The sequence below is a fragment of the Durio zibethinus genome, chromosome 26 (genome assembly GCF_047325235.1).
Source record: "Durio zibethinus cultivar Kanyao isolate XHJ-2024 chromosome 26, ASM4732523v1, whole genome shotgun sequence".
NCBI lineage: Eukaryota > Viridiplantae > Streptophyta > Magnoliopsida > Malvales > Malvaceae > Durio > Durio zibethinus.
The window spans coordinates 6,620,533-6,644,828 of record NC_143187.1 but is presented as its reverse complement, the minus strand read 5'-3'; the positions used below and the strand labels follow the sequence as shown (position 1 = coordinate 6,644,828).

The 24,296-nt window shown below is 31.1% G+C and overlaps 2 protein-coding genes and 1 pseudogene across 4 annotated transcripts; 1 reads left to right on the top strand and 2 right to left on the bottom strand.

The window, feature by feature from the left end:
* The first annotated feature begins 6,523 nt into the window (after positions 1 to 6,523).
* On the top strand, positions 6,524 to 11,494 carry LOC111274775 (putative potassium transporter 13). Its single transcript, XM_022859675.2, has 9 exons — positions 6,524 to 6,826; positions 7,503 to 7,734; positions 7,832 to 8,080; positions 8,337 to 8,387; positions 8,664 to 8,924; positions 9,012 to 9,064; positions 9,324 to 9,438; positions 9,891 to 10,145; positions 10,234 to 11,494. Exons 1-9 carry the CDS (start codon positions 6,785 to 6,787, stop codon positions 11,208 to 11,210), a joined length of 2,235 nt encoding a protein of 744 aa, XP_022715410.1. The 5' UTR covers positions 6,524 to 6,784; the 3' UTR covers positions 11,211 to 11,494.
* Positions 11,495 to 11,683: 189 nt separating this feature from the next.
* On the bottom strand, positions 11,684 to 12,236 carry LOC111318643 (uncharacterized; annotated as a pseudogene).
* Positions 12,237 to 13,235: 999 nt separating this feature from the next.
* Positions 13,236 to 23,061, bottom strand: LOC111274192 (putative LRR receptor-like serine/threonine-protein kinase At1g56140). 3 transcript variants are annotated; one of them, XM_089755775.1, is made up of 24 exons: positions 22,783 to 23,061; positions 20,458 to 20,647; positions 20,171 to 20,242; positions 19,877 to 19,948; positions 19,240 to 19,311; positions 18,937 to 19,008; positions 18,763 to 18,834; positions 18,566 to 18,640; positions 18,379 to 18,450; positions 18,180 to 18,251; positions 17,969 to 18,040; positions 17,813 to 17,884; positions 17,610 to 17,675; positions 17,337 to 17,399; positions 17,025 to 17,069; positions 16,794 to 16,855; positions 16,297 to 16,676; positions 15,952 to 16,147; positions 15,703 to 15,864; positions 14,872 to 14,990; positions 14,551 to 14,761; positions 14,138 to 14,369; positions 13,864 to 14,014; positions 13,236 to 13,760 (listed from the first exon to the last, which is right to left on the bottom strand). In XM_089755775.1, the coding sequence occupies exons 1-24, from the start codon at positions 22,898 to 22,900 to the stop codon at positions 13,371 to 13,373; spliced, it is 3,108 nt and encodes a 1,035-aa protein (XP_089611901.1). In that variant the 5' UTR covers positions 22,901 to 23,061; the 3' UTR covers positions 13,236 to 13,370. The 3 variants fall into 3 exon arrangements, with proteins under 3 accessions (XP_089611901.1, XP_089611902.1, XP_089611903.1); XM_089755777.1 differs by lacking the exon at positions 13,864 to 14,014 and having other exon boundaries at positions 13,589 to 13,760; positions 22,783 to 22,943; XM_089755776.1 differs by lacking the exons at positions 14,551 to 14,761; positions 14,872 to 14,990 and having other exon boundaries at positions 22,783 to 22,942.
* Between the last annotated feature and the right edge of the window lie 1,235 nt (positions 23,062 to 24,296).

Sequence of the window (24,296 nt, the reverse complement as noted above, 5' to 3'; positions counted from 1 at the left end):
TTCTCCCTCACATTTTTAGACAAGCTGGGTTGGGTTGATTAAATAAAATAATAAAAAATAGATTTGAATGTATTAATTTAGAAAACAATACAAGTATTCACAGCTTCCTCTTTAGAGATTACTATCATTATTAAAAAAATTAAAATATACATATTTAAGAAAATGATTCAATGAATGCTACAAAAGAGTGAAATGAACATAGACTTTGGGTTATCTCTTTTGTGAAGCTTTTGTGATATATATGTATGTTTCCTATGACATTGATACGAGTCATAGTCCAATGAAAGTTATTTATTATTTTGTGTGATGGGATTTTTTTATTTTTGAATAATTTCCAAAAATATATACCAAAGTTTCCTAGTGAGCTAGCCACCCAACATATCCAAATTGCTAGTCAGTTTGTTTGCCTAATAGACACAATGACTCCATGACGGTGCATGATGGATGATGAATGATTCGATGCTAAAAAATGTACACTGTCCAACACTTTGACATCAAACAACTCAAATTACTAGTAATTCATAATTTCATACAAACTAAAACATTTAATTTGATCTTACTATTATTTCGCAATAATCATTTTATTTGTGATCTCTCTTTTTTTTTTTCTATGTTTTAAAAGGTTCAAAAAATAATGATAATAATAATAATAATATTATTATTTAATTATTGTTCCTTAACCTTTTTTTATTTGCATTTTGATATTTAATGTAAAAGAAATAAAAATAACAATGAATTTAAAAACAATTGAAAATATTATGAACAATAATAATACTAGATAATTAATTAATAAAAATTACCACATCTCAATCCCATAGTTGACACTTATAGATGACACTCCAATTTGTAATTATCTTTTACATTATTAATAGATTCAATTGATAAAAAAAAAAAAAAAAAGTGTCAGCACCATAGTTAACACGTGGTACCTCAAACCAACTAATTGTAGTTATCTTTCATATTATGCATAGATGAAAAAAATATATTAAATATTTGCTGAGAGGAAATGAAACCAAATATCGTTATATTATGTTGATGACTTGAATTTCAGCAGCTTCAAACCATTAAGCCCCCAAAGTTGTACAAATGCCTATCAAGTTGACATTGGGCCTTGGAAAAGCCTAAAACCATAAGCTTGAGTTTCTATTACAAACTCTAAATATTCTGAGCCAAGGAGCCCAAAGAAACTAAAATGGGTTAATTTTCTGATGTTCAGCAAACATCTGTTGGATATGAATTAAGATTTTATTATTGTTTAATCAGGTTAAAATTAAGTGACAATTAAGTGATAAATTATTCTAAACACATAAGTTGATAGAAAAAAATTATTATTATTATATTTAAATTCTAATATGTTCCTCAAGTCAAATAATGAAATATTAAAAGAGAAAATACTCGTCAAATTCGAATTCAATAACTCTAATATTATATTAAAATTGGACGATTGATTATCTCAAAAGTTTTAAGTTGATAAAAAATGGCAACTATTATTATATTTAAGTTTCAACAAATCACATCATTTTTTTTTATAAAATTTTCACGAAATCGAATCCGAAATAATAAAACTCTGGTTTCCCCTACTGTCCATCACATGAATCTCATGGTGTGGTAAATTAATTAAGTACCATTTAAATACCCTTTCAATAAGTATATACTTGGCTCCATATGCGTCCACATGGTTATAATTAAATGTTTTGGTCCATATCAATTATATATGGGAGCAATTGCAACTTGCAAAAACAGCAGTAGTTTTCACATGAAATTGAAGAAAAGATTGAGTATAAAAAATATATATATAAATTAAAGAAAATATCATCTACGTCTCAGTGACTCAATTGACTATTGTTTCTTGTCATTTTAAAATCTAAGAGTCAAATATATTTGGTAGTTGATCCATATATGTGGTTTCATTTCTCCTGTGATTTCCAAATTCAACTCCCTTATTTTTCATTTTGACTAATATTTTTTTTTTTCGAAACACATGCAATACGTACTCACACACGTAAAAATTCATGTTTTCCTTTTCCACTTTGTATGTAATTAACAATTTAATTGTAGTAAAAATAAATTATGAATTTTGATATTATTAACTTACTTGCCCAAATTCTTTGATAAATTATAAATTACTTTTCACTATATGAAAAATGATGTTATTTATTTCTATAACAGTTTAATTAAAAAAAATACGACAAACATATTTAAAAGATCATTCGCATGTTCATTTATAACATAATTTTAAAAAATAATTATTTATAAATTTTTAAAAGACATGTAACCATAATATAAATGCAACACTCTTCTCCATAATCCGTTTCGAAAAAGATATAATAGATAACTTCAAGTTGTCAATTATAAAAATATCAAACCGAACGCAGATATTTAAGCTCTGTCATCTATATAGAATAATACTAATAATGGATGAATTATAAGTTCGAAGTAAAATAAGAAGTCAGTTTTCTTTTTCCTAATCAAGTAAAGAAGATATTTTATTTGCTTTGGTTTGCTGTAAGTATTTTTTGCTGTCGCCATGGCTTGTCTCAAGTAAGATAGATGATGATAATGATGATGATAATGATAATGATGACGATGACATTAAACGATTTATTTATCAAAATAATAATATAAAAAAAATAAAAGATGACACATATTTAAAATTAATTATCGATTATTTCACGAAATTGAAATACTCGAAGAGTTTGAACTTTCAATATATTATTATGTTTGTTTTCATGACCTTTAGCCATCAACAAGATCACTTAAGATTAAGAATTGGAGTCTTAGAATTAATTATTATATTATTAATTGATTTTCTAAGCTACTTAATTGCATTTTTGAAAGCATTGTCTTTCTAGATAAAATGAAAAAAAAATATATTTTCTTTTATTTACCAACGATATACTATGATTTGTTATAAAATTAATATAAACATTTTTCTTTTTAGGTGATACCTTAATAATTTAAGTTTAAGATTTTATTTTAAAAGTCACCAGCTCAAATAATAAGATTTATAAAATAAAAATATTAAGCATGTATCTCTAAATCAATTACTATGTTATTGGTGTTGGCATATAATTTAAAATTAATTAATAATTGATAAACAAGTCTAGTTGAATATAAAATTACAGATATAACAAATGAAAAAAATATTAATTATTTTTTAGATTAATTGATATGTAATTAAAATTAATGCTTAAAAATTATAAAAATTTACACATAATTTTTTTTTCAATTAGATATATAATAAAATAAAAAATTTTAAATATATATAATATTTATATATATAATTAAATATAAACTTTAATACCCAATTTAAATTAAACATTATACACCACTCAAAACTTAACAGACGTGTGATAAAAATCACCTCCAGATAGATTGCGGACGACGATATGTTTCGTTCTCCTTCCTCAACTAAAAAGTCAAACAATACATGTTAAATCAGTCGCCAATCGCCACCGTCATTAATTGGTTGACATGTCGGTACTTGCCATGAAATTAGTAGCGATGAAAATCTGCCGCCCGAAGAAAACGAGTACATTCATTTGAAAACACAATGAATCTCACATTTTGATTTTTGTCAAAAGTTAATTTGTCGTTTCTAAAAACTTTCAAAATTTTTGGCATTGTTTTCAGACTCCAATAATATATGAAGTGGACTGTTTTCTCACATATGGAATCCTAAAAGTTTAATTGTGGACAAAAAAAAAAAAAAAGATTGTGAACGAGAAAGGCACTTTGAAAAGAGTGCTTACTAACTTTTTATAAATTTTCTTCAACTAAGTACAAATTGTGACCCTTAACATAATTTTCCGTTCTTTTTTATTCGTCGCTGTTAAAAGTTGAATGCACAACCCCTTTATCAAGCTTCTTTTCTCCTTTTTTTTTTTTTTTAATGTTTCCACTCTCATATTTTCAACCATAATTTTATAAGCTTCTTTTTTTTTTTTTTTTTTTACATTTGAGAATCTTATAAATTGAATCTCAATTATTAAAATTAAAATGATTAATTTTTATATTAATGTCTTAATTTTTTGTTTTTAATTGATGAATTCGTTCATGGTTCGTGATGAATATATCAAATTATACAAAGAGCTATGAAAAAATTGAAACTTTACATGAGTGGACTAGGCATAATATTGGAGCTCGCTAATGCCTCCATGGCAATAGATTTGGTATTTTTGCCCTCGCACTTTTGGAAATGTTCTTATTTTGTGACCGTGTTTCCCTGTAACTTTTTGTATAATACACTCTCATTAAAAGTTAAAAATATAAAACTCTATTTAACGTATAAAATAATAATAAAATTAAAATTTAGTTTAATTGGTTTGTATTTTAGGTTTAAATTTTAATATTTATAATTTTAATTTTTAGATTGTAGCTTATTTTTATATAAAAGAGTTAAATTTTTTTTATGATGTGAAGTAATATATAAATTTAATAATAATCAATATTATCCATTTAATATATAAATTAAAAATTTATTTTTTATTGAAATTGTAATTATGTTATATTATAAAATTTTATATTTTAAAACTAATACTCATTGCAATAAATTTAAAAATAATTTGTTTTTTAATTTTTATAATTTTTTATTATGAATTTAATAAATTAAATTTGTTTTCTAATTCAAAATTTTAACATAATTTATATTATAAAATTAGTTTACCTATCAGTAAATATATTTATTAATTTAATTATATTTTATTATAAAATAAATAAAATATTACTAGTATTTTACAAATTACCATCTTTAAATAACATTAAAATCATTAAATTATATAACTATTATAACATACATGATTGTTTTTGTATTTTTAAATAAAATAGTATTTGATTTTTAATAATATCAAATATAATTATATTTAATTACTAAATATTTATAATTATTAATTAAATAAAATAAATTTAAATTATGAATAATAAAATCACCTTAATGATTATGTTACTATAATGATTTTATAAAACAAAATCAAACATCATAATAACTTATATGTCATCCAAAAGTCATTTAGAAAAGTCATAAGGATTTTTAATTATTTAAATTCCACATTGGTGAGCTTATTTAAATGATTCTTTAATTAATGAAAGGTGCCCCTGCCAATGGAATCACCACAAAAAAAAATAATAATAAAAACAAAATAAATGTGGTGCACAAAACATTAGCAAAACGCAAATGTGGAAATATCTTTTCCATTACTAAAATATATGATAGCAATGAAACCATTTAAATGTACACGAAATTAGGTTATCCCCTTAAAGAAAAAGCAAATAAATTTGTTAGGCAAGTTAGATCACTTGCACGGTTCAAATTTTATCAAGCTTTGAGTTTGGTTATTTGATATAACTCTTCTTAAGACAAATAACGAAAATTAGTGAAATTTCTAATTTTTTTTATACAAAAAATTCATAAATTATAAGTAAATAAAAAATTTTAAATATAAAAAATTTTAATTATATGATACATTAAGATTATATAAATTAAACTTTTCAATATAATCTTTATGCCCATTACATAATTTATATCATGTTTCGTAACGCAATTGAAAATTTTTTTATTTGAAGTAAAATATTCAAATCTTATTTGTTTTTTAATTAAAAAAATTATGTACTAATAATTTAATTAAATACTTGACAATGCAATGAATAGTTTTTTTATTACTAGCAAATAAAAATTACTTGAAACATGATTTTTTTTTTTTATCGACAAATGCCAAACGTGAGATTTTTCTTTTCTTTCCTTCGAATGGAAAATAATCCTGAAAAATAAATGTCATCCTAAAAAAAAAAATTTCATAAAACAAATTAAAACGCAAAATATTCCTGTAAATATTTTCAATTTTGCACTTTTTTATTTTGTAACGGCATGATTTCAGCATTTTAATTTTCGTATGCATTTGACAATTCACTATTAATGGTTACAATCTGCGAAATGGATGTACAAACAAAAATAGGCTTTTTCTTTTTATCGGCGCCCTTCAAAAAGATAAAGAATAGGGTCTATCTTTCCGGACAAAATTTGAATTTTCGTTGAGTGTTTATTTTTAAGTGAAATTTGTAAAATTATTTTATTAAAAATTATTAAATAAAATTATAATTAAAAAGTAAAATTAATTTATTGAAATATTTTATTATATAAATTAAATATATAAAATTTTTAAAAAATTTAATATATTTTTGAATAAATATTTTTAGTAAAAATTTTGATCAAATTTTTATATAAAAAGATATAAATTAAATTTAAATTATAAACTATATTTTTAATTATTTTTTAAATATTATTAATTTTTGTATTAAAATCTATTAATTTATCTTAACATAAAATTTATTCTTATCCCATATTGCTTAAACATTATGTTTTAAAATTTTTTTATCAAATACATTAATAATATAATTTTTTAATTTTACAAATAAAATTAAAATAATCATACATATCTCTCAATATATATTTAAAATAAATATATATAATTATTTTAACTCCATTTATAAAATTAAAAATTTCTATTTCACATCAAATAAATTTTTTGTTTCGAATTATATTTTAACTGCCTCTCTCCAAGTCCAACTCACACTTTCGCTTCTCTCTCTTAACAACTAAAAAAACGAAAAACACTATATTTTACAACTCCCACTGCCTCTCTTCTCATTTACACTCTTTTTCGATATATTAAAGCCATTTTCTTCAATTTCTTTGGAGTTTAGGGATTGGTTTTCAACACCCATTTCAGAGCTGTTTTTGCTTAGCAAAAGCCAAAAAAAAAAAAAAAAAAAAGAGAGACACTGTTGTATGGATCCGGAAGCCGGGTCTGTCACCCGGGAGTCTCGGCTGGTACTTTATTTTTTTTTTTCAAATTTTTTATTTTTTGGATTTTGATGTCTGTATTTGTTGTTTTGCTTAACTGGGTACTTCTCTTTAGTTGCTTTTTTTTTTTTTTTGGTTGTTCACTCTTCTTGTAGTTTTCATATGTTTGTTAGTTTTGGGTTCGGTTTGTTTGCTGAGAAAATGTGAAAGAAAAGAATAGGAATTTTAAGTTTGTGTTAATTTTGATAATATTTTTCTTATAGGTTTATCCAAAGTGAACTAAATGTGATAAGTTGGCTGAGTTTACGTTGCGTTTTGAATTTAATTTGTCGCTTAAATTTCGTTATAGTTATTATTATTATTATTATTATTATTATTATTCATAATTTATTGAATTTGGTTTTCTTCTCCGTTTGTTCTATTTTCCTGTTAGATCTTAAAATTATGTTTTAAATATATATTTCATTTCTTTGAAAATTTTGGAGTTCCAAAATTAATTAAAATTGTAATTTGCTTGTTTTTTTTTTTTTTTCTGCACGTAACTTGTTGTTGAACATGCTTGTTTTTTTCCTCTCATGTTCCATTTATTGAAAATATTTAGAAATCATAGCATAGAATTTTGGGGATTTTATTGTGTGCAAGAAAGAATTTTGATAATGAATTGAGGAAATTCTAATATGTTTGATGCTTGTTTAACATGCAGAAATTTTACAAAACAACTTTATGTCTTGCTTATCAGAGTTTTGGTGTTGTATATGGTGACCTAAGCACTTCGCCAATCTACGTTTACAAAAGCACGTTTTCCGGGAGGTTGAGCCTTCATGAGGAAGATGATGAAATTCTTGGGGTACTGTCTTTGGTTTTCTGGACTTTGACTCTAATCCCTCTATGCAAGTACATTATATTTGTGTTAGGGGCAGATGATAATGGGGAAGGTGCTTTCAAAAACCTGCATATTTTATCACCTTGTTTATTGAGAAAAATATCTCTGCACTTTGTAAGGATTTCCTGAAGGAAGCTTCATTCCTGCAGGTGGAACCTTTGCTTTATATTCATTGCTTTGCCGGCGTGCAAAGCTGGGTCTTTTGTGTGCTTCTAATGCACCTGGTGATGACATATCTGCTTATAACTCTGAACTACCTAGGAAGGAGACTGTAGCTAGTTCTATTTTAAAAGAGTTCTTTGATAAGTATCATGGTTCTCGGATTATGTTGCTTCTACTTGTGCTCCTGGGGACTAGCATGGTTATTGGTGATGGCATCCTAACCCCATCAATGTCTGGTATTATCTTTCTCTTTGGATGAATTGGAATTAGATTACCTTTATTCTTTTCAGAAGGATGAATTTGGAAGTTAGATATTTTACAGAGCATTTGATGTTGCTTTGCAGATGAACCCTATAAAATTGTATATGACTGTTACATGTTGCTTGATGTACTAATCACAAAAAGTTGCATCTTGTTACTTTATCATCTAATTTTTTTCTTCTCCTTTATGATTTCCTTCTGCATTTACTAATGAGTTGCATTTTTATACAGTTCTTTCTGCTGTTAATGGCATCAAAATTAAGGCTACTGGCCTTCACGAGAGTAAGTCAAACTAGCATTTTCTTTCTCCCTTTAGAGTGTAGAATTCCTTTCTATCGCTTCAGAGTCACTCAAATCCTAATTACATATATATCTACAAGCTAAGCCTTCCTGCATTCTTCCATTTACTAGTTGGAAATTTGCAGGAAAGCTTCTTGGCATATTACATTTTGGACAGGAGTTTCCAAAACTCCCATTCAAATGGAGCTAGTATAGTTTAGTTTCATCTTTTGATCGATATTATTGCTGCACATCCTTAATTTAGCTTCTCTCATGCAGATTATACTGTGTTTATTGCATGTGTGATTTTGATGGGGCTGTTCACACTTCAGCATTTTGGAACTCGTAGGGTTGGATTTCTTTTTGCTCCTATTTTGTTAGCATGGCTCTTTTGCATTAGTGCTGTTGGAGTTTACAACATAATATACTGGAACCCACGTGTTGTCAGTGCTCTGTCACCATATTATGTGTATAATTTTTTCAAAAAGGCTGGAAAAGATGGATGGAGTTCTCTTGGAGGCATTGTTCTTTGCATTACAGGTTTTTCAGTTACTCCTCTTGCTAAACCTATTTCATTTAATGTAAATTTGATTAGAGTAATGAATTTTATCTCTTTCAATTTATCAGGTGCAGAGGCCATGTTTGCTGATCTTGGTCATTTTTCCCAGCTTTCTATCCGGGTAAGTTCTTACCTGTTTGAGCAAAGTTTTAATAATTTGGAAATGAGTAAGAATCATAAATGCATGCTATATCTGTTCCTATCTACTTTGTTTGTCTCAAAAATTGTAAATGCCTTTGTGAACTTCTTTTATCTCTCTGTTTTCTATCTTTGTTCATTGGGTAGTTTCTCTGGCCGATTTTGCCTATTTCTTATGTCAAAGCATGACTTCAACTGATCTGCTATCTTGATTTCTATTAACATAAGTTTCTGATGAACAGATTGCATTTACTGTTGTTGTATACCCTTGCTTAATTTTGGCGTATATGGGTGAGGCTGCCTATCTCTCCAAGCACAAAGAGGACCTACAGAGAAGCTTCTATAAATCAATCCCTGGTAAATCCAATGAACAAGTCGAAATATTTCATTGGGGAGTGCTCCATATTATTGCTCTGCAAGCAAAGGGTGGTTTGATATCTGCTGTATTTTGTTACCAAAAAAAATAAAATAAAATAAACATGTAAATCATATAGATCACTGAGCACAATTTTAAAGGTTCATGGCATGTAAAGCCTGGATAAGTTTAAATGATACCTAATCAAGTCTGGTTTACTGCTGAGCAGAAAAAAAAAAAAGAAGTTTGGCTGCTTAAATCTTTTAAGTATCTGCTCCAATCCAATAACACTACATTTTATTGTTAATAATACTCTTGCTTTTTAAGTACTTTGTTGGAATAGAGGAATTAATGATATGCTAGTAAGGTTGAAAATAAGTGGTACCATTATTATCAGATAGTACATGGGATTGGGGCATAATCTCATAGCAAATTCTCCTCCCTCTTTACACAGAGGTTGTATTCTGGCCAGTTTTTATCACTGCAACACTTGCAACAGTTGTTGGGAGTCAGGCAATTATTTCTGCTATTTTCTCAATAATCAGCCAGTGTAGGGCTTTGAAGTGCTTCCCACGTGTCAAGGTGGTACACACATCAAACCACATACATGGGCAGATCTACATACCGGAGGTGAACTGGATCTTGATGGTTTTATGCCTTGCTGTTGTAGCTGGCTATAGGGATACCGACGTGATAGGAAATGCATATGGTACAATCTTGATTGCTCTCTCTCTTACCCCTCTTCTCCCTGCAGCTTACTCACTTATGACTTTGACTTGTTGCTATTATTGTTTTAGGTCTTGCGGTGATTACTGTTATGTTGGTTACGACCTGCTTGATGTTTCTGGTTATTGTTATGGTTTGGAAGAGGAACATTTTGGGAGCTCTAGCTTTTGTCATTGTTTTTGGATCTCTTGAGTTGTTTTACTTATCCGCATGCCTTGCAAAAGTTCATAAAGGGGGTTGGTTCCCTCTGATTTTATCCCTGATAGTTCTGTCTACAATGTGCATATGGCACTATGGGACTCTAAAGAAACAGGCTTATGAGTCACACAACAATGTTTGCTTGGACATGCTTCTAAGTCTGGGTCCAAACCTTGGTATAAATCGTGTTCCTGGAATTGGCCTAATCTACTCAAATGTGAGCACAGGGGTCCCACCAATGTTTGCCCACTTTGTCACCAATTTTCCTGCCTTTCATCGTATCCTTATATTTGTTACTCTTCAATCTCTTACAGTTCCAAAAGTTCCTGCCAATCAGCGATTTGTTATCAGTCGCATTGGCCCACCAGAGTTTCGACTCTTTCACTGTGTTGTTAGATACGGTTACAAGGATCAAAGGAAGGATAGTCATGATTTTGAGAATCATCTGATTGAAACTGTGGCAGACTTTTTACAGTGCGACAACAATGATAGTGAACTTCAAGCCTTTGGAAGGAAATTTGCGAATCGGCAGCAATCTAGTTCACCAGAGGATGTTTCTGTTTTGAGGCTTGAGAATGGAGTTAATGCTGGATCTAGCAAGAAAACAGTGAGATTTCGTAGTGTGGGATGGAACAAGGAATTGGAGGATCTGACAGAGGCAAGGGAATCTGGTCTGGCATATATGATGGGTAGCACTTGTGTTTTGGCGAGTGAAACATCTTCATATTTCAAGAAGTTTGTCATAAACATTGTTTACGGGTTCTTGAGACAGAACTGTAGGCGTCCAGCCACGGCACTTGGGGTTCCACACACCTCTTTGATCGAAGTAGGAATGGTTTATCGAGTGTAAATCCTGGCACAAAGTTTTAAAGAAGGTGATATTTTTTAACACAGAGGTTGATACTCGTGCGGTCTGGTATAGAATTGAAATGGAAAGGACCTGCTGATGCAATGAAGCTGCAAATAACTAATAATCGAACTAACTGCCTAATTTTACCACAGTTTGTAATTAAGGCATGTAATTAGCTTTTAAAGTTTTAGGTTTTTTTACATATAATACAGTTAGATTTGGAGGTTTTACAGATTTAGTCCTTTTAGGAATACACAAACACGTAATCAAAAATTTTCGAAGTCTCCTCTCTCTGTGCCTGCTCTTTGTTAGAGTTTGAACATGAAAAACAATCTTCCAAGGGCCATCTTTCTGTAACATCTTTCAGTTGTTTAATCGAAAAGTTTTTGCAGCTTTAAGGATTAGTAACATCAGCAACCAATTATGCATCATCAAATAACTGGATTAAACTAAATTATGCATTAGAAAATAGATTTATAGATGCTATAAATCATTGATTTATATTTCATCCAATATACACCGACACAATATATCTCAACTTCTATATATATATATATATAAACAATCCACTTTTCTCTACACCCAAAAAGATAGAGACATGGGAAAACAATTTTTTTCGAATGGAGCCCATTCTTATAATCCAATCTTGCACCTGGTGTAGCTTCAATTCTGTGATACCCCTATCAAACATTGTCTAAGTTGTCAGGATGGTGTGTGTAGAAGGAGGAGGAGGAGTTGCATCGGGCGGCGGAGCTGGTACCCCATAAATCTGAGGGTTGGTAAGGATATCTCGTCTCCCTTTAGCTCTTCCCAAGAAGTAACATCCAACACCAAGTAATATGCAGAAGATAATTAGTGGTAGAGAGATAACTACAACCATACCCATCTTCACTTCAGCTCTTCCCAAGATTTCTGTGTTTGTAGAAGTTCCTGTTTCTTTCGTTGTCTGAAAGAGTTTATGGGGGGGAATATTTATAAAGAGATTCCTGGCTTCTTAAATAAATAATCTGGTGGTTTCAGGTTCCGTCCAGGACAGAGTGGAAGAGGGGGGCAAGGGCTTTTAAAATGTGTTTGCTGTGTACAGCATCCAACGGTTACTTTTTGGGGTGGGGCAGACCAGAGATCCAATCCAATGTAGGTTTTGGGCATTTCCTGTGGAAATGATGAGTTGGCTTGGCTTATGAATGGGACTTTGTCTCCCCAATCGTTCCATTCCAGATTCTAGTTCTCCTGGGATGTTACTCCAATAAAATTATTCCTCCTCCACTAGTTGATTAGTGAAGGTTCTTCTCTATTAAATCTTTATTTTAGTGCTGACAGTACTTTAAATCAAATGTTGGGACAAATTTTTCCGAGAAGATTTTTTCTAAAAAGAAATTTCTGGTTTTGGTGAGAAGGCTACTATTGTGCGACATATCATCCTGGGAAAATTTTCGATTAAATATAAAAGCTCACTGTATAGTTGGTTCAAAAACATATATGATTTTATAGCAAAATGATAAGGAAAAACAACGCTGGAATGGACAGATTGATCAATTCCAGGAGTTAACCACAACATTATCTCCTCATTTTTGTCCGTTAGCCGGCTTTTGTTATGGTTATATTTCTCCAGCCTCTGCTTGTTCTCTACACTCTAAAATTCACTTGGTGAAAGTTTTCGATTTGACTTTTACCCCGTCAACTACAACCAATTGGGATAAATTTTCTAGTTTTTTCCTTCCAAAATCTTTATTGGTTTGGCCGGCAGCATGTTCTGAATTCCTTTTGATGTTTGTATTTTAGTTAGCCATTTTGTCATTTTCTATCCTCCTATTGCTTGCTTGCTCTTCCCTTATAATGGAGAGGAAAATGGGTCAATACTATTTTCCCCACCAGCCAAACAACTTGTTTAAATGCAGGTTTTGCACCCAAAAAAATAAACCAGGGTTGGGTTTTACATTCTTGACTTAATTTTTTGATCTCGATCTGTTTACTTTTGCAGGCAAGTGTACCACGAAGAGAATGGTCCGAGTTAGCAAATATTCCTGATGATGACTTTAGTGAGCTTCATAGGAAATTCCAGTAAAATAACCAAGTATACAATCTATTGCCAACGTATATTACAAGATTACTCAATTAAGACAATGTGACATGGTATTAGCAGCATGGAACAAACAACTCTCACCTTCCTTCTCCAATACTGTCACTGAATTCAGTAACATTTACTGGAGTGAGCATTGGTTGATATGCCCCAGATATAGTCTTGTTCTCATTTTTGATGTTGCTGCTATCGGATTCAATGGATGTTTGTGTTTCTTCACTCATAAAGGTGCCTGTTATGTCTTTAAAATCCCAGTCAGTTAAATAACTCGGTTTTGTTGTAACACTGCTCACTTCAATATCTCCAGCAAGCATAGCCACAACGCGAGACATGGACGGCCGCATTATTGGTGATGCTTGAGTGCATAAAAGTGCCACTCCTATCACTCGGAGAGCTTCATTTTCATCGAACTCCTCTAAAGTTTGATCCAGCAGACTCAGGCTTTGGTTATTTTCATGCAGGTTCCATGCCTGGAGACAACAATGCAGAAATAAATAATCATGAGCAAGTCCTTCAAATTTTAACAGGTACTGAACAAATCGTACTACAAAAAGAGAGATTTCCTTTCATTACCCATTCAAGAAGATAAATTTTATCATTTTCTAAGGTATTGTCAGAGTTTGGTCTACCACTGAGAATCTCCAATGCAACAACACCAAAGCCAAAAACATCAGCTTTCTCAGTGAGATGCCCACGCATTGCATACTCCGGTGCCAGGTAGCCACTTCAAGATAATTAAATTACATTGGTGAATAATGTTTGCTAAGAAAACTCCTTAATCTAGCTATTCGGGTACAGAAATGACATGCTATTAGGGAGGACTCATCAACAAAGGTCGAAAGCTTACATTGTTCCTGCAACCCGAGTGCTGATGTGTGTTTTCTTGTCATCATAAAGCTTTGCCAATCCAAAATCAGATATTTTCGGGCACAGCTCCGCATCGAGCAAAATATTGCTTGCCTTTACGTCTCTATGGACAATCCTTGGCCTAGACTCCTCGTGAAGATAAGCTAGCCCTCTTGCAGTTGACAAGCAGATATTGAAGCGGGTTGGCCAATCAAGATGCAAGTCATCGTGTCCTACATTTATGGTGTAAGAAATCTCATAAAGTTGTTCATTAATCAACAAAGAAATAAATTGACTGCACATGTATTACATTTTCTTGTCAAAGACTGAACAACAGAAAATAAAACTTGCAGATCTTTATCATTCCATTCAAATCCATTATCTTTTTTTTTTCTTTAAAGAATGTTCTCATACCAAAGAGTGCCTGATCAAGGCTTTTGTTCTCAAGATACTCGTAAACAAGAAGGCGCCTGTTTCCTTCAATGCAGCAACCGTATAGTTTGACAAGATTACGATGTTGCACTGCTGATATGGTAGCTATCTCAGTAACAAATTGATTCTTCCCTTGGTGTGATGCTACTGAAAGTTGCTTAACAGCTACAACTCTCCCATCAGAAAGTGTACCCTAAAATGTAGAACTATAATTTAGTAACATTGTAATAAATCATCCTCTCCCGGTAATTTTCATCATTACATGTCAAGCTGTTACCATTGTTACAATCTAAAATAGTTTACCTTGTACACAGGTCCAAACCCCCCTTCTCCTAACTTATTTGAAGGACTGAAGTCATCTGTGGCAGCTTTCAACTCAGAGTAACTAAATGTGTTTGGTCTAGGGCCAATACCAAGAAGCACTGCAGAGTCAAGTAAAGCAATTAATAGGCTTTAAGTTGGAGGGATTAAATGCAAAAAAACTTCTCTAATATTACCAATTGCCATAATTAGATATAACTTTGAATGACTTATGAATTTTGCTAGTGCAGAGGAAGCATCCCAATTTTAAAGACAGAAGACTTTTCTCTGTTCTTTAAATATTTTCGGAGAAATTAATCCAAAAGAATGATATTGAACGGAGATCTGAAGGTGAGAACAGCTGTTTGGACCTTGACTACAGCTACAGGGCACTAGATATGTAATTTTAATAAAATTTCCAAACTAAGAAGACTAAAATTCAAATTATTGAAGCTAATTTTCCAAGAAGTAGAGAACGCCTTGTGTCTCTCCGATTTTCTTATCAACACTTGACAGGGTACGACTTTCTGTCAATGTGCTTGAATCATCTTTCTGTCCATGGCAAGTATGTGCCTGTGCACTCAAGGCCTTTGAAAAACATTTTTGTCTATTGTAATAAACAACCCATTCCCCATTACTATCAAGAGAGTGTAGAGGATTACTATACACAGCATCCATTACTTCCCACCAAGCTGAAAAATGAAAAGTGACTCTTCCTCAAATTTCCTTCCATATCTTGAATGAGATGATTCATTATTCTATATCAAGATACCCCTTTTCTGACATACTATGACTACTATTACTATATATTTTGTAATACACAGATAACCTTACCTTCCTCATCATCATCTTCTTTTCTTCTCTTAACATAAATTATTGCAAATATAAGTATCAAAGCCACGAAGGCAACAGGAACTGCAATACCAACAATCAATGCTGTCCGGTTGTTCTCTTTAGGATTGCCTGGTGGTATCCCACTGACAGTCGGTATGAAATCTGAGCAACAAAATAGGGGTATTAAGAGCAGAAGACAAGCACATGAAGAATATATTACATAAAGATTCATGTGCTAAGGTGTCTTACTTGGAACAACACTAATAGCTGAAATGGATGGACCATAATAACCTTGTACTGGTGTACAGCAGGTCCCCTTACCAGCCCAAAACAGGTGAATTTCAAGATAGTTTTCTGTTACGTTGGCAGTGAAATTCCTAATTATTGCTCTTTCAACACCACCAGCCTCCTTTGATATATCAAAATCCCTTAAGTGCCGGGTTCCCTGATGAAGCATTGATGAGATATTATAGCAGTAAAATGTAATATTAATTGGACCTAATTGTGATCATAGAAACACTGCAAATGGAGGGCATGAATTGTATGATCTACAGTTGAGAATGCTATGAGTTTCTACTTTAAACGAAATATTACCTGAATATAAACATCAAAAACACGCCTTGCTAGACTCTCCCAAGACTGTGTGCTTCGGTCTGGGAAACCTGTTTCTGCAAAATACAAGTTTACAGTATAGGGCCCATTCTGAAGGCCTAGGCCATAGTATCTGAGTGATCCAGGGGATAGCCTTGAAGTCTGATACAGCTCCGGAGTGTTGGTACTTCTCACTTGTACCAAGGTGTTTTGCTCATACTGTTGACTTTGTCTGTCTGCAAACAACCCTACATTGCTAACTGCCCATTTCTGTGTACTGGTTACATTAAATGTTGCTGCGCCAACAGTTCCATTCTCAGCCTCGAATACTATCCCATCAGAAATCATCTGTGGACCACCACACTTGATTGAGAAGTTTGCGTCTGCCAATGCCAACATTGAAATATGTTAGCAAAGTACTAAGCATTTGTGATGATTAATCTATATATAATTAAAACCTTAATAACAGATGCTGGATCCAAAGTTTTAGCTAAGCTTACATCGTGGAGTATTTCTATTGCATGGAAAGCTTCTTTGAAGGCATTCTAATCTTGGTAAAAGCCTGCGAAATTTCAAACAACTTCTGGATTAGGAACTAAAAGAATGCATCACATAGCAGATATAATAGTAAGCATTTAGTTTCCTAGATATCTAGAAAGTTTCACACTTTTACTCATGGGGAAAATGTATAGGAGAGGGGCAAAAAAGGGAGCTACGTGACGATAACTTACTCTGTGTTTGAGCTATCAAGTGTGAAGTTGTTGGCCACAAAATTCCTACACAAAATGTCACGAAAAATGTCACGAAACAATCTCTTAACAAGGTCTTTAATGATAAGCTTTGAAGCTCTTCAGACAATGCGTAAACAGAGTACACCCTTAAATATTGGCATTGATTTGCAAATTGCAATTGGTTCCTTTTACAGTACGATGTCAACTCTAAGAAAGTAAGCTCCATTTGAGCACCAAAAAAGCCTTATGCTTCAAAGCAGTGTTAAAATTAGAAAAAAAAGGTAAGGAAGTATCATGGTTTGAGATACATACAGTTCTAAGCCTGAGTTTACCCAAGAGGGCAAGTTTCCTGATAGCAAATTGTATGATAAATCTCTGCATTAAGAAGTTCATTCGCAGAAAAGTTAAAATGTATGAACATATTACCACAATCAGGAAGATTTAACTGCTTTTAGTATTTGATGGTTCACTAGATAGAAGATGCAGCTTGGAAGTCAAATTTTTTCATCATATGAGATTTGACAACATCTTCGAATAATATCAAACTGATGCAATGACATAAGTTGGTTTGATAGAATGGCTTACATAGTCTGAAGAGTTTCACTCTTTTGGCTGGGAATGCTACCTGACAGACTATTGTTTCCAAGAAACCTGGCCATTTCAATAGCATGAAAGAGGAGAATAATATCAAGCGAAAAGCATATGGCCAGACCCAAAAGTCCAAGATAAAACTGACATAAGCTGAGATTTTCAACTATTGAAGGGATGGTTTTCCTTTTGTTGCTTACAAGTCTCCAAGGGAATTCATATTGAACAAAGCACTTGGAATTTGGCCTGTTAAGTTGTTGAAACTCAAATCCCTGGAAGAGAAAAGAAATTAAAAACATAAAGCAGAAGCAAATATCATAAATTACTGAAGCAATCAATTTACAAATAAAACTTACAGCTTTTGTAAAGATTGTAATTCTGTGATATAAGATGGTATAACACCAGTGAGTAAGACATTTCTTAGAACTCTACAGGAAATAAAAAGAAACAAAAAAAAAAAAAAATCTAGTAAGTCTGTTAGTCAATAAATTTAGATGAAAACATTCATTTTCTTTTTCAGAAAAAGAAACAGATGAGTACAGGAAGGAAAGAGTATGCCTAACTCACAAGTCAGTCAAACTCGTTAGATTTCTTATGAAATCAAGAGAAGAGCTCCCATTGTATATACCGCCAATACGCCTACATGATGTACAAGCATCAAAAACAAGTCCGTATATACATACATGTATCAATTATGAATATGCAGACAAAGGGAGAGAATCCTGCCGAGTGGGGGAGTATCTGGAAAAACAAGATATCTACTTACAACGATGTCAATGAGGTTAAATTTGTAAAACTGGATGGTATTGGTCCTTCAAAAGAGTTCCCTTCAAGTCTCCTGAACGAAAATTAACAGACTAGTCAAACTGATGAAAAAACTAGCCAAAGCTATCCTTTCCTGAATCTTGAGGCTGATTCAGAGAGAAATTTTTTGAAGATTTTCAACAACTTACAATGATGTAAGCTTTGTCCAGTTATTGCCAATGAAGTCAGGTATTTTGCCTGTGAAAGCATTGTCAGATGCCGACCTGAAATTCAACAAAGCTCACTGTTATTAGGGTAAGGTAAAGTGGGACAGTTTGCACGTACTCCTGGAGACAGAAAAGGCAACAAACACATAGAAAGGGTCACAATCTCAGTTCTTTCTTACACAGTTAGCAGGTTTTCAAGGTTAGCAAATGTTGAGGGAATCTCGCCATCCAATCCACCACTGTTAATATAACTGTCAAATTCAAAAACTACCGTCGTTATAATTTCATAGGATAAACCTGTAAATTCAATCACGTACATCCCTACAAAGAACTAAAGAAAGGTAGAAGCTTACAGTTGTTGAAGATTGACTAAATTACCAAGTTCCGGAGGGAGTGTTCCAGAGAAATTATTATTACCAATAGACCTGAAAAAGAAGTTATTATTACCAATAGACCTGAGGGAGTGTTCCAGAGAAATTATTATTACCAAAAAAAGCTAGACTAATTCTATTAATTGACAAGTAGACGTCATTAACTAATTTATCCTTTCATTGGCATATGGTAGCATTTAAGAATAAATGTTTGCTTAAAAACTGAACTATTTGATGCTTTATATGTCGACAAAAGGACTCATCCAGAGTTTCTTCAAGTCTTACAGCATATATAGGTCCTTGAGATTTCCAAGCTCCTTTGGAATGGGTCCAGAGAAATCATTGTGTGCAATTGACCTACACATATTAAAATAAAATAAATAATCCAAAGAATAGTGGTTTCTTGAATATAGGAAATTAGCAATTGTAATAGTAACTTGTATCAGTAACGCTTCACGTTTCAAAAATAAACCAAAATATTGTACCAAAAAAATAAAATATATACATAAAAATCAGAGGAAAGAACGATTTCCTTTCCATTCCAGTATGTCAGAAGCGTCACTGTCTATCATACAAAAATAGTGGACTTTAACAATTTATCGGTTCACCTTCATTATAAAAGCAATCCTTCCATGAAAGGGAATGAGATTAAATTTATGAGTTCCACTAGTCATTAGTTGAAAGATAATCAAGGTAATCTCATAGTTCAAACCAACTACTGGATAGGCTTGGAAATGGAAGCATTAAAGCAGCAGCCTGTTTTTCTCCCATTTTATTATGTTGTTAATTCTTAAATAATGTTATTGGAAACTTGTTCTTAAGGCCTGAAAACCATTACAAAGCTAGATAGATTTTGAAAATTTCCAGAGAAATAATGTCTACCAAAATAAAATGCTTTATGAGACCATCATTCAGTACTCACAGTAACCCTAGTCTAGACATATTTCCAATAAATGCTGGCAAGGGACCTGTGAAGTAGTTTTGATCAATCTTCCTGCATCACCAAACATAAAATGATTATAATCAGTTACTTTAAACTCTCTCAATGGAATGAATATAATTAACCATTTTTCATGACTAAAAGACATAACCTTACTGATAACTAAATATTACTCCATAAAATCTGCATTCACTTGGAAAATCTTAAAAAATCGATGTTGGTTGATACAGATGAAACATGAGAAGAAAAGAGAGATAGACAAAGGAATATTCTTACAAGAATGTCAGGTAAGGCAAATCCAAAAGCTCCTCCGGTATCACTCCTCGTCTATTCAGAGCATATACCCTCCTGACAAAAGTGCATAAACATGTAAACTTTTAGTGCAATTGACATGGATGTGGACTCAAAAACCTTCAAGCTCAACCAGTTCTCTGCCTTATTAGACCTCCTAAAAAGCTATTGATTCAAGTTATATGGAGAATTTAAATTTAACTGTTACTATAATAATAATAATATAAAGAGTAAAACAGGAAAAGAAGAAGAGTGAGAGGGGAAGCATATACAGTCTAGTGATGTGGCAGAGAGTGCTACTGTTGAAAGAACAATCGCATCTGATAGCAGGGTTATTATCACCATCGTCAAAGTCAGAATCACTTGTACTGAGAGCAATTCCACTGCATGGCTCTCCACTGATGTTCCATAAATGCCCTGCTTGTGTATCCCATTGTTGGAAGATTGAGTTCAATGCCGTCACTGTTTCCCCAGTAACAAAATAGTTGAAGACGAAAAAAAAAAAAAAACATGTTAGGAGATGACCAACAGAATTAATTATGGCTATGAATGAATAGATGACTCCATCAAAATTAATAATTACTAAAGTTTTGCACCAGTCTTTTCAAATAAGGAGAAGAAACTTATCCCATTTATTAATATTTATTTTAAAAAAAGTTATAGCATTAATATTTTGTGATAGGCACTTTTGGTCAAAAGTGCATTTATCTTCTCTAGCTATAAGCAATAAAGCATACAGTGAAACATGAGACCATTTGGAAGCAAAACTGAACTTTGATAAGATTTCTTTTTTATTTTTTATTAAAGGTCGGAGACACATTTTGACATGTAAATTAAACCCGTTCCCTTTCCCTTCCGACAAATTGTTCAAAAGCTTCTTAATTAAAAAGGGGAAATTAAGGAAAAGGTAATTGGTTTGCAGTTTCAAAAATAGAATGCTACAATTGATTTATTCACTTATTTTAATGATTAAACAATGTTTAATTTAAAAAAAAAATTCAATTCAAACAATAAGCTTAGTAGGAAAACAGAGATGAGTTATTTCACGTGCAGTTGTGAATCATAAAAAAGTATATAAAAATTTATTAACAACAGTTTTTATTATTAGATGATACTATTTTTTTTTATAAAATACTAGTTGATACTGTCAACCCCGTACTTAGCACAATTATACGACTACAAAGATTTTTCAAAGAAGAAAATTTTGTCATAAAAAAAAAGATTGAAAAATATTTATGTTGACATTAGTGATAAATTAATAAAAGTCACCGTTCATAAAGCAAAAGCTCAAAATAAAAAATTCATATTTGGTCAATGAAAATGACACATCTAACCTCTACAACTTGGCTGCGGTAAAGATAAAATATAAAATTAGAATCGCTTTTCACATATAGAAAGTACAATATCAGTACGGCAATAGTGTTTAGAAATACTTTTATAATTATGACACTTTATATTAGCGTTATATATTTGGTTATTATGATATCATTTTAATATAATTATGATATAATTCTATTTTTAATTAGTGAGAATTTTTTACCTATAAATGAGACACTTCTGAACAATTTTTTTTTTTAAAACAATAAATGAGAAACTAATTTTCTTTTAACAATTAACATTGAAGATGAATGAGAAAAAATTATTGGCAATGGACAAAATTCTTTGATCGATGATGTATCAAATTAAAGAAGAAAGTCAATTGAAGGCTTCAAGAATTTCGGCATGCTTACCGACTTTGATAAAAAAAAAAAAAAAAGAGGAGTTAAAAGCATGTGGCTAGCAATCAGGAGATGCAATGATATAATAGATGAAGACTTAACCGGCCGATGGAATATGTAATTACTTATACATGTGTGTGATTTAAAATCAAGTCAGCTTTTTGCACAACTTGACATATGGCTGGGATCATTTCTAATTAAATAACTGCAAGTTAGGATTTCATTTTCATATTTCTTTAACCACTACGTGCACGAGAGAATCCTTTAATTAGTTTGCAAACAACAATAATTTTATGCGAAAGGTTACTTCCAACAAGTTGATTAAAAAAGATATTTCTGAATTTGAACCAGTTTTAACTTGCCAGATCAACTTCAATGATAAAAGCACACCTGGTTATGAAATTGTCTGGATGAGAAAAAATGGATGACTGATATTCAATTAAACTTTCAATCCATGATCTGGACAACTCATTATATGAAACCAAAGGCATGAATATAACTATCATGTTTAGATAACAAACTTATGTATTATGATATTCGGATAATTTTTTAAAAGAAGTATAAAATGGTATATGTTTGTAGTTATCAGGCAAACGAATTTTCCGATGGGAAATAAACTATACAAAATTTTTTGAGAAACCCACCACTTCAAAAACAATACCCAATATAATTACCAGAAGACAGCTGAGATATCTGATCTAATTATGAGTTCCAGGGAGTATATATGTGAAACAAGTTATTAGCTAGATAGTTTCAGATTCAGTACTTGACATGGTGTTTCTCGATTACTTGTTCCACAGTTTTCTACTGACACGCTTGAATTTGCATAGTTTTGGATTTAGCTAACGACATAGATATATGAAGGGATAGAGAAAGTACCTTCCGAGGGGTCAGTGGTGGCATTCTGGGCGTTGGATTTGCCGCACGAAATGAAAAGAACGAAGAAGAAGGAGAGCAAGCATGCGTAAGAAGACGGTGGCTTCAGCCTTAAAATCATCTTTTTTTCTCTCTAATTCACAAATAATATGTTTTACGACTGCTTCTCTATCAGTCACCACTTATATTAACATCGAGTTGTACGGAGGCAGAAGAAGGCAATGACTCGAAGCCTGGTCAACATTAAGAAACCAAAAACTTGTTTAATGATGTTGGCACTACAGTGTCTCGGTAGTTTGCAAAATGATGCATTTAATATTAAAAATTATTTATATATAATTCTAAAAAAATTAATTATGTTATTTAAATAATTGAATTAAGTGCATAAATTAAGATATTTGGGTTTATTAAAATTTTTTTTTATTAAGACAAATAATTTTAAAAATTAAAAATTGGACATTTGGATACTTGAACTTATTTAGTAAATAAATTTATTTTTAATTTAATTTTTTTACATTTTTAAAATTTTAAATATTAATAAAATATTATTTTTATTTAAATAAGCATATTTGAACAAAAAAATAAATTTTTTAATAGATATGACTAAATAAAAAACATAATTATTCAGTTGTCATAATGTTTTTAATAAAAATTTTATGATTATTCGTTTATTATAAATAAATCTTTTTATTTAACTAATTTTATTACTTCTTATTCAAAAAATTTTAAAATTTTATTATATTTTATAAATATAATTATTTTTAAAATAATATTCTTCATATCCCATAACCATTTTTTTTTATTATTTTTATTTTCTCAAAATTTTTCTAACATCGTGCTCCCTATATATCTTCTCAATTATAATTGGAAGTCGGCAATACGCATGTAACTAAAAAGCCCACCACTTACCACGATCAATAGCCAGAAAGTTCTATACGCTGTACCTTTCAGGCAGTTGGCACTGCCTTTTCGGATGCAGATCAATATTAGCATGAACCTGATCCTTGCTTGGAGCTTTATCCAAGTTCAATTTATCATTCTTTTTTAAATTAATGGTAAGGTCAAGTCTAAACATATTGTCATTAATGGATTCTAGTTGAACATTGAAAAGATGTACCGTTTTTATACGAAAGTTTCCGCAAGTTGCTTGGATATGGTGGATTCTATGAATGCCGCATTTGATGCCTTTATTAATGACACTAGACAGCAGTTGAATTGCATAGTTGCTATAATGATGGAGTAGGATCAACTTTTACATTTTATCAGGTTCTTAAGTGAAATTCGTACGGTTTGATAATTAATCGCGATTAATGAGTCAATTGACAGAGTAATAAGTAAATTAAAAAAGGTTTTAAAAAGTGATGTTATTTACGCCTATTAATTTTTGAATTATTTGTAATTTTATATTCAATTTTAATTTTATTCATTGTCAAATTTATTTTAAGTTTAATATATTAAAAAAAAAAAAGAAGGGAGGTCGCAATCTGCAACGATAAACCCCACCCAAAAAAAAAAAA

What these genes read in the sequence shown, in the direction of transcription:
- LOC111274775 (XM_022859675.2), top strand. Translation starts at nt 6,785, where the DNA reads ATGGATCCGGAAGCCGGGTCTGTCACCCGGGAGTCTCGGCTG. An exon ending in CCTAACCCCATCAATGTCTG is followed by an intron (nt 8,081 to 8,336) that starts GTATTATCTTTC and finishes ATTTTTATACAG; the next exon opens with TTCTTTCTGCTGTTAATGGC. An exon ending in GGCTACTGGCCTTCACGAGA is followed by an intron (nt 8,388 to 8,663) that starts GTAAGTCAAACT and finishes TCTCTCATGCAG; the next exon opens with ATTATACTGTGTTTATTGCA.
- LOC111274192 (XM_089755775.1), bottom strand. Translation starts at nt 22,900, where the DNA reads ATGATTTTAAGGCTGAAGCCACCGTCTTCTTACGCATGCTTGCTCTCC. An exon ending in CACCACTGACCCCTCGGAAG is followed by an intron (nt 20,648 to 22,782) that starts GTACTTTCTCTA and finishes CTGGGGAAACAG; the next exon opens with TGACGGCATTGAACTCAATC. An exon ending in AGTGAAACTCTTCAGACTAT is followed by an intron (nt 17,400 to 17,609) that starts GTAAGCCATTCT and finishes TTCTTAATGCAG; the next exon opens with AGATTTATCATACAATTTGC.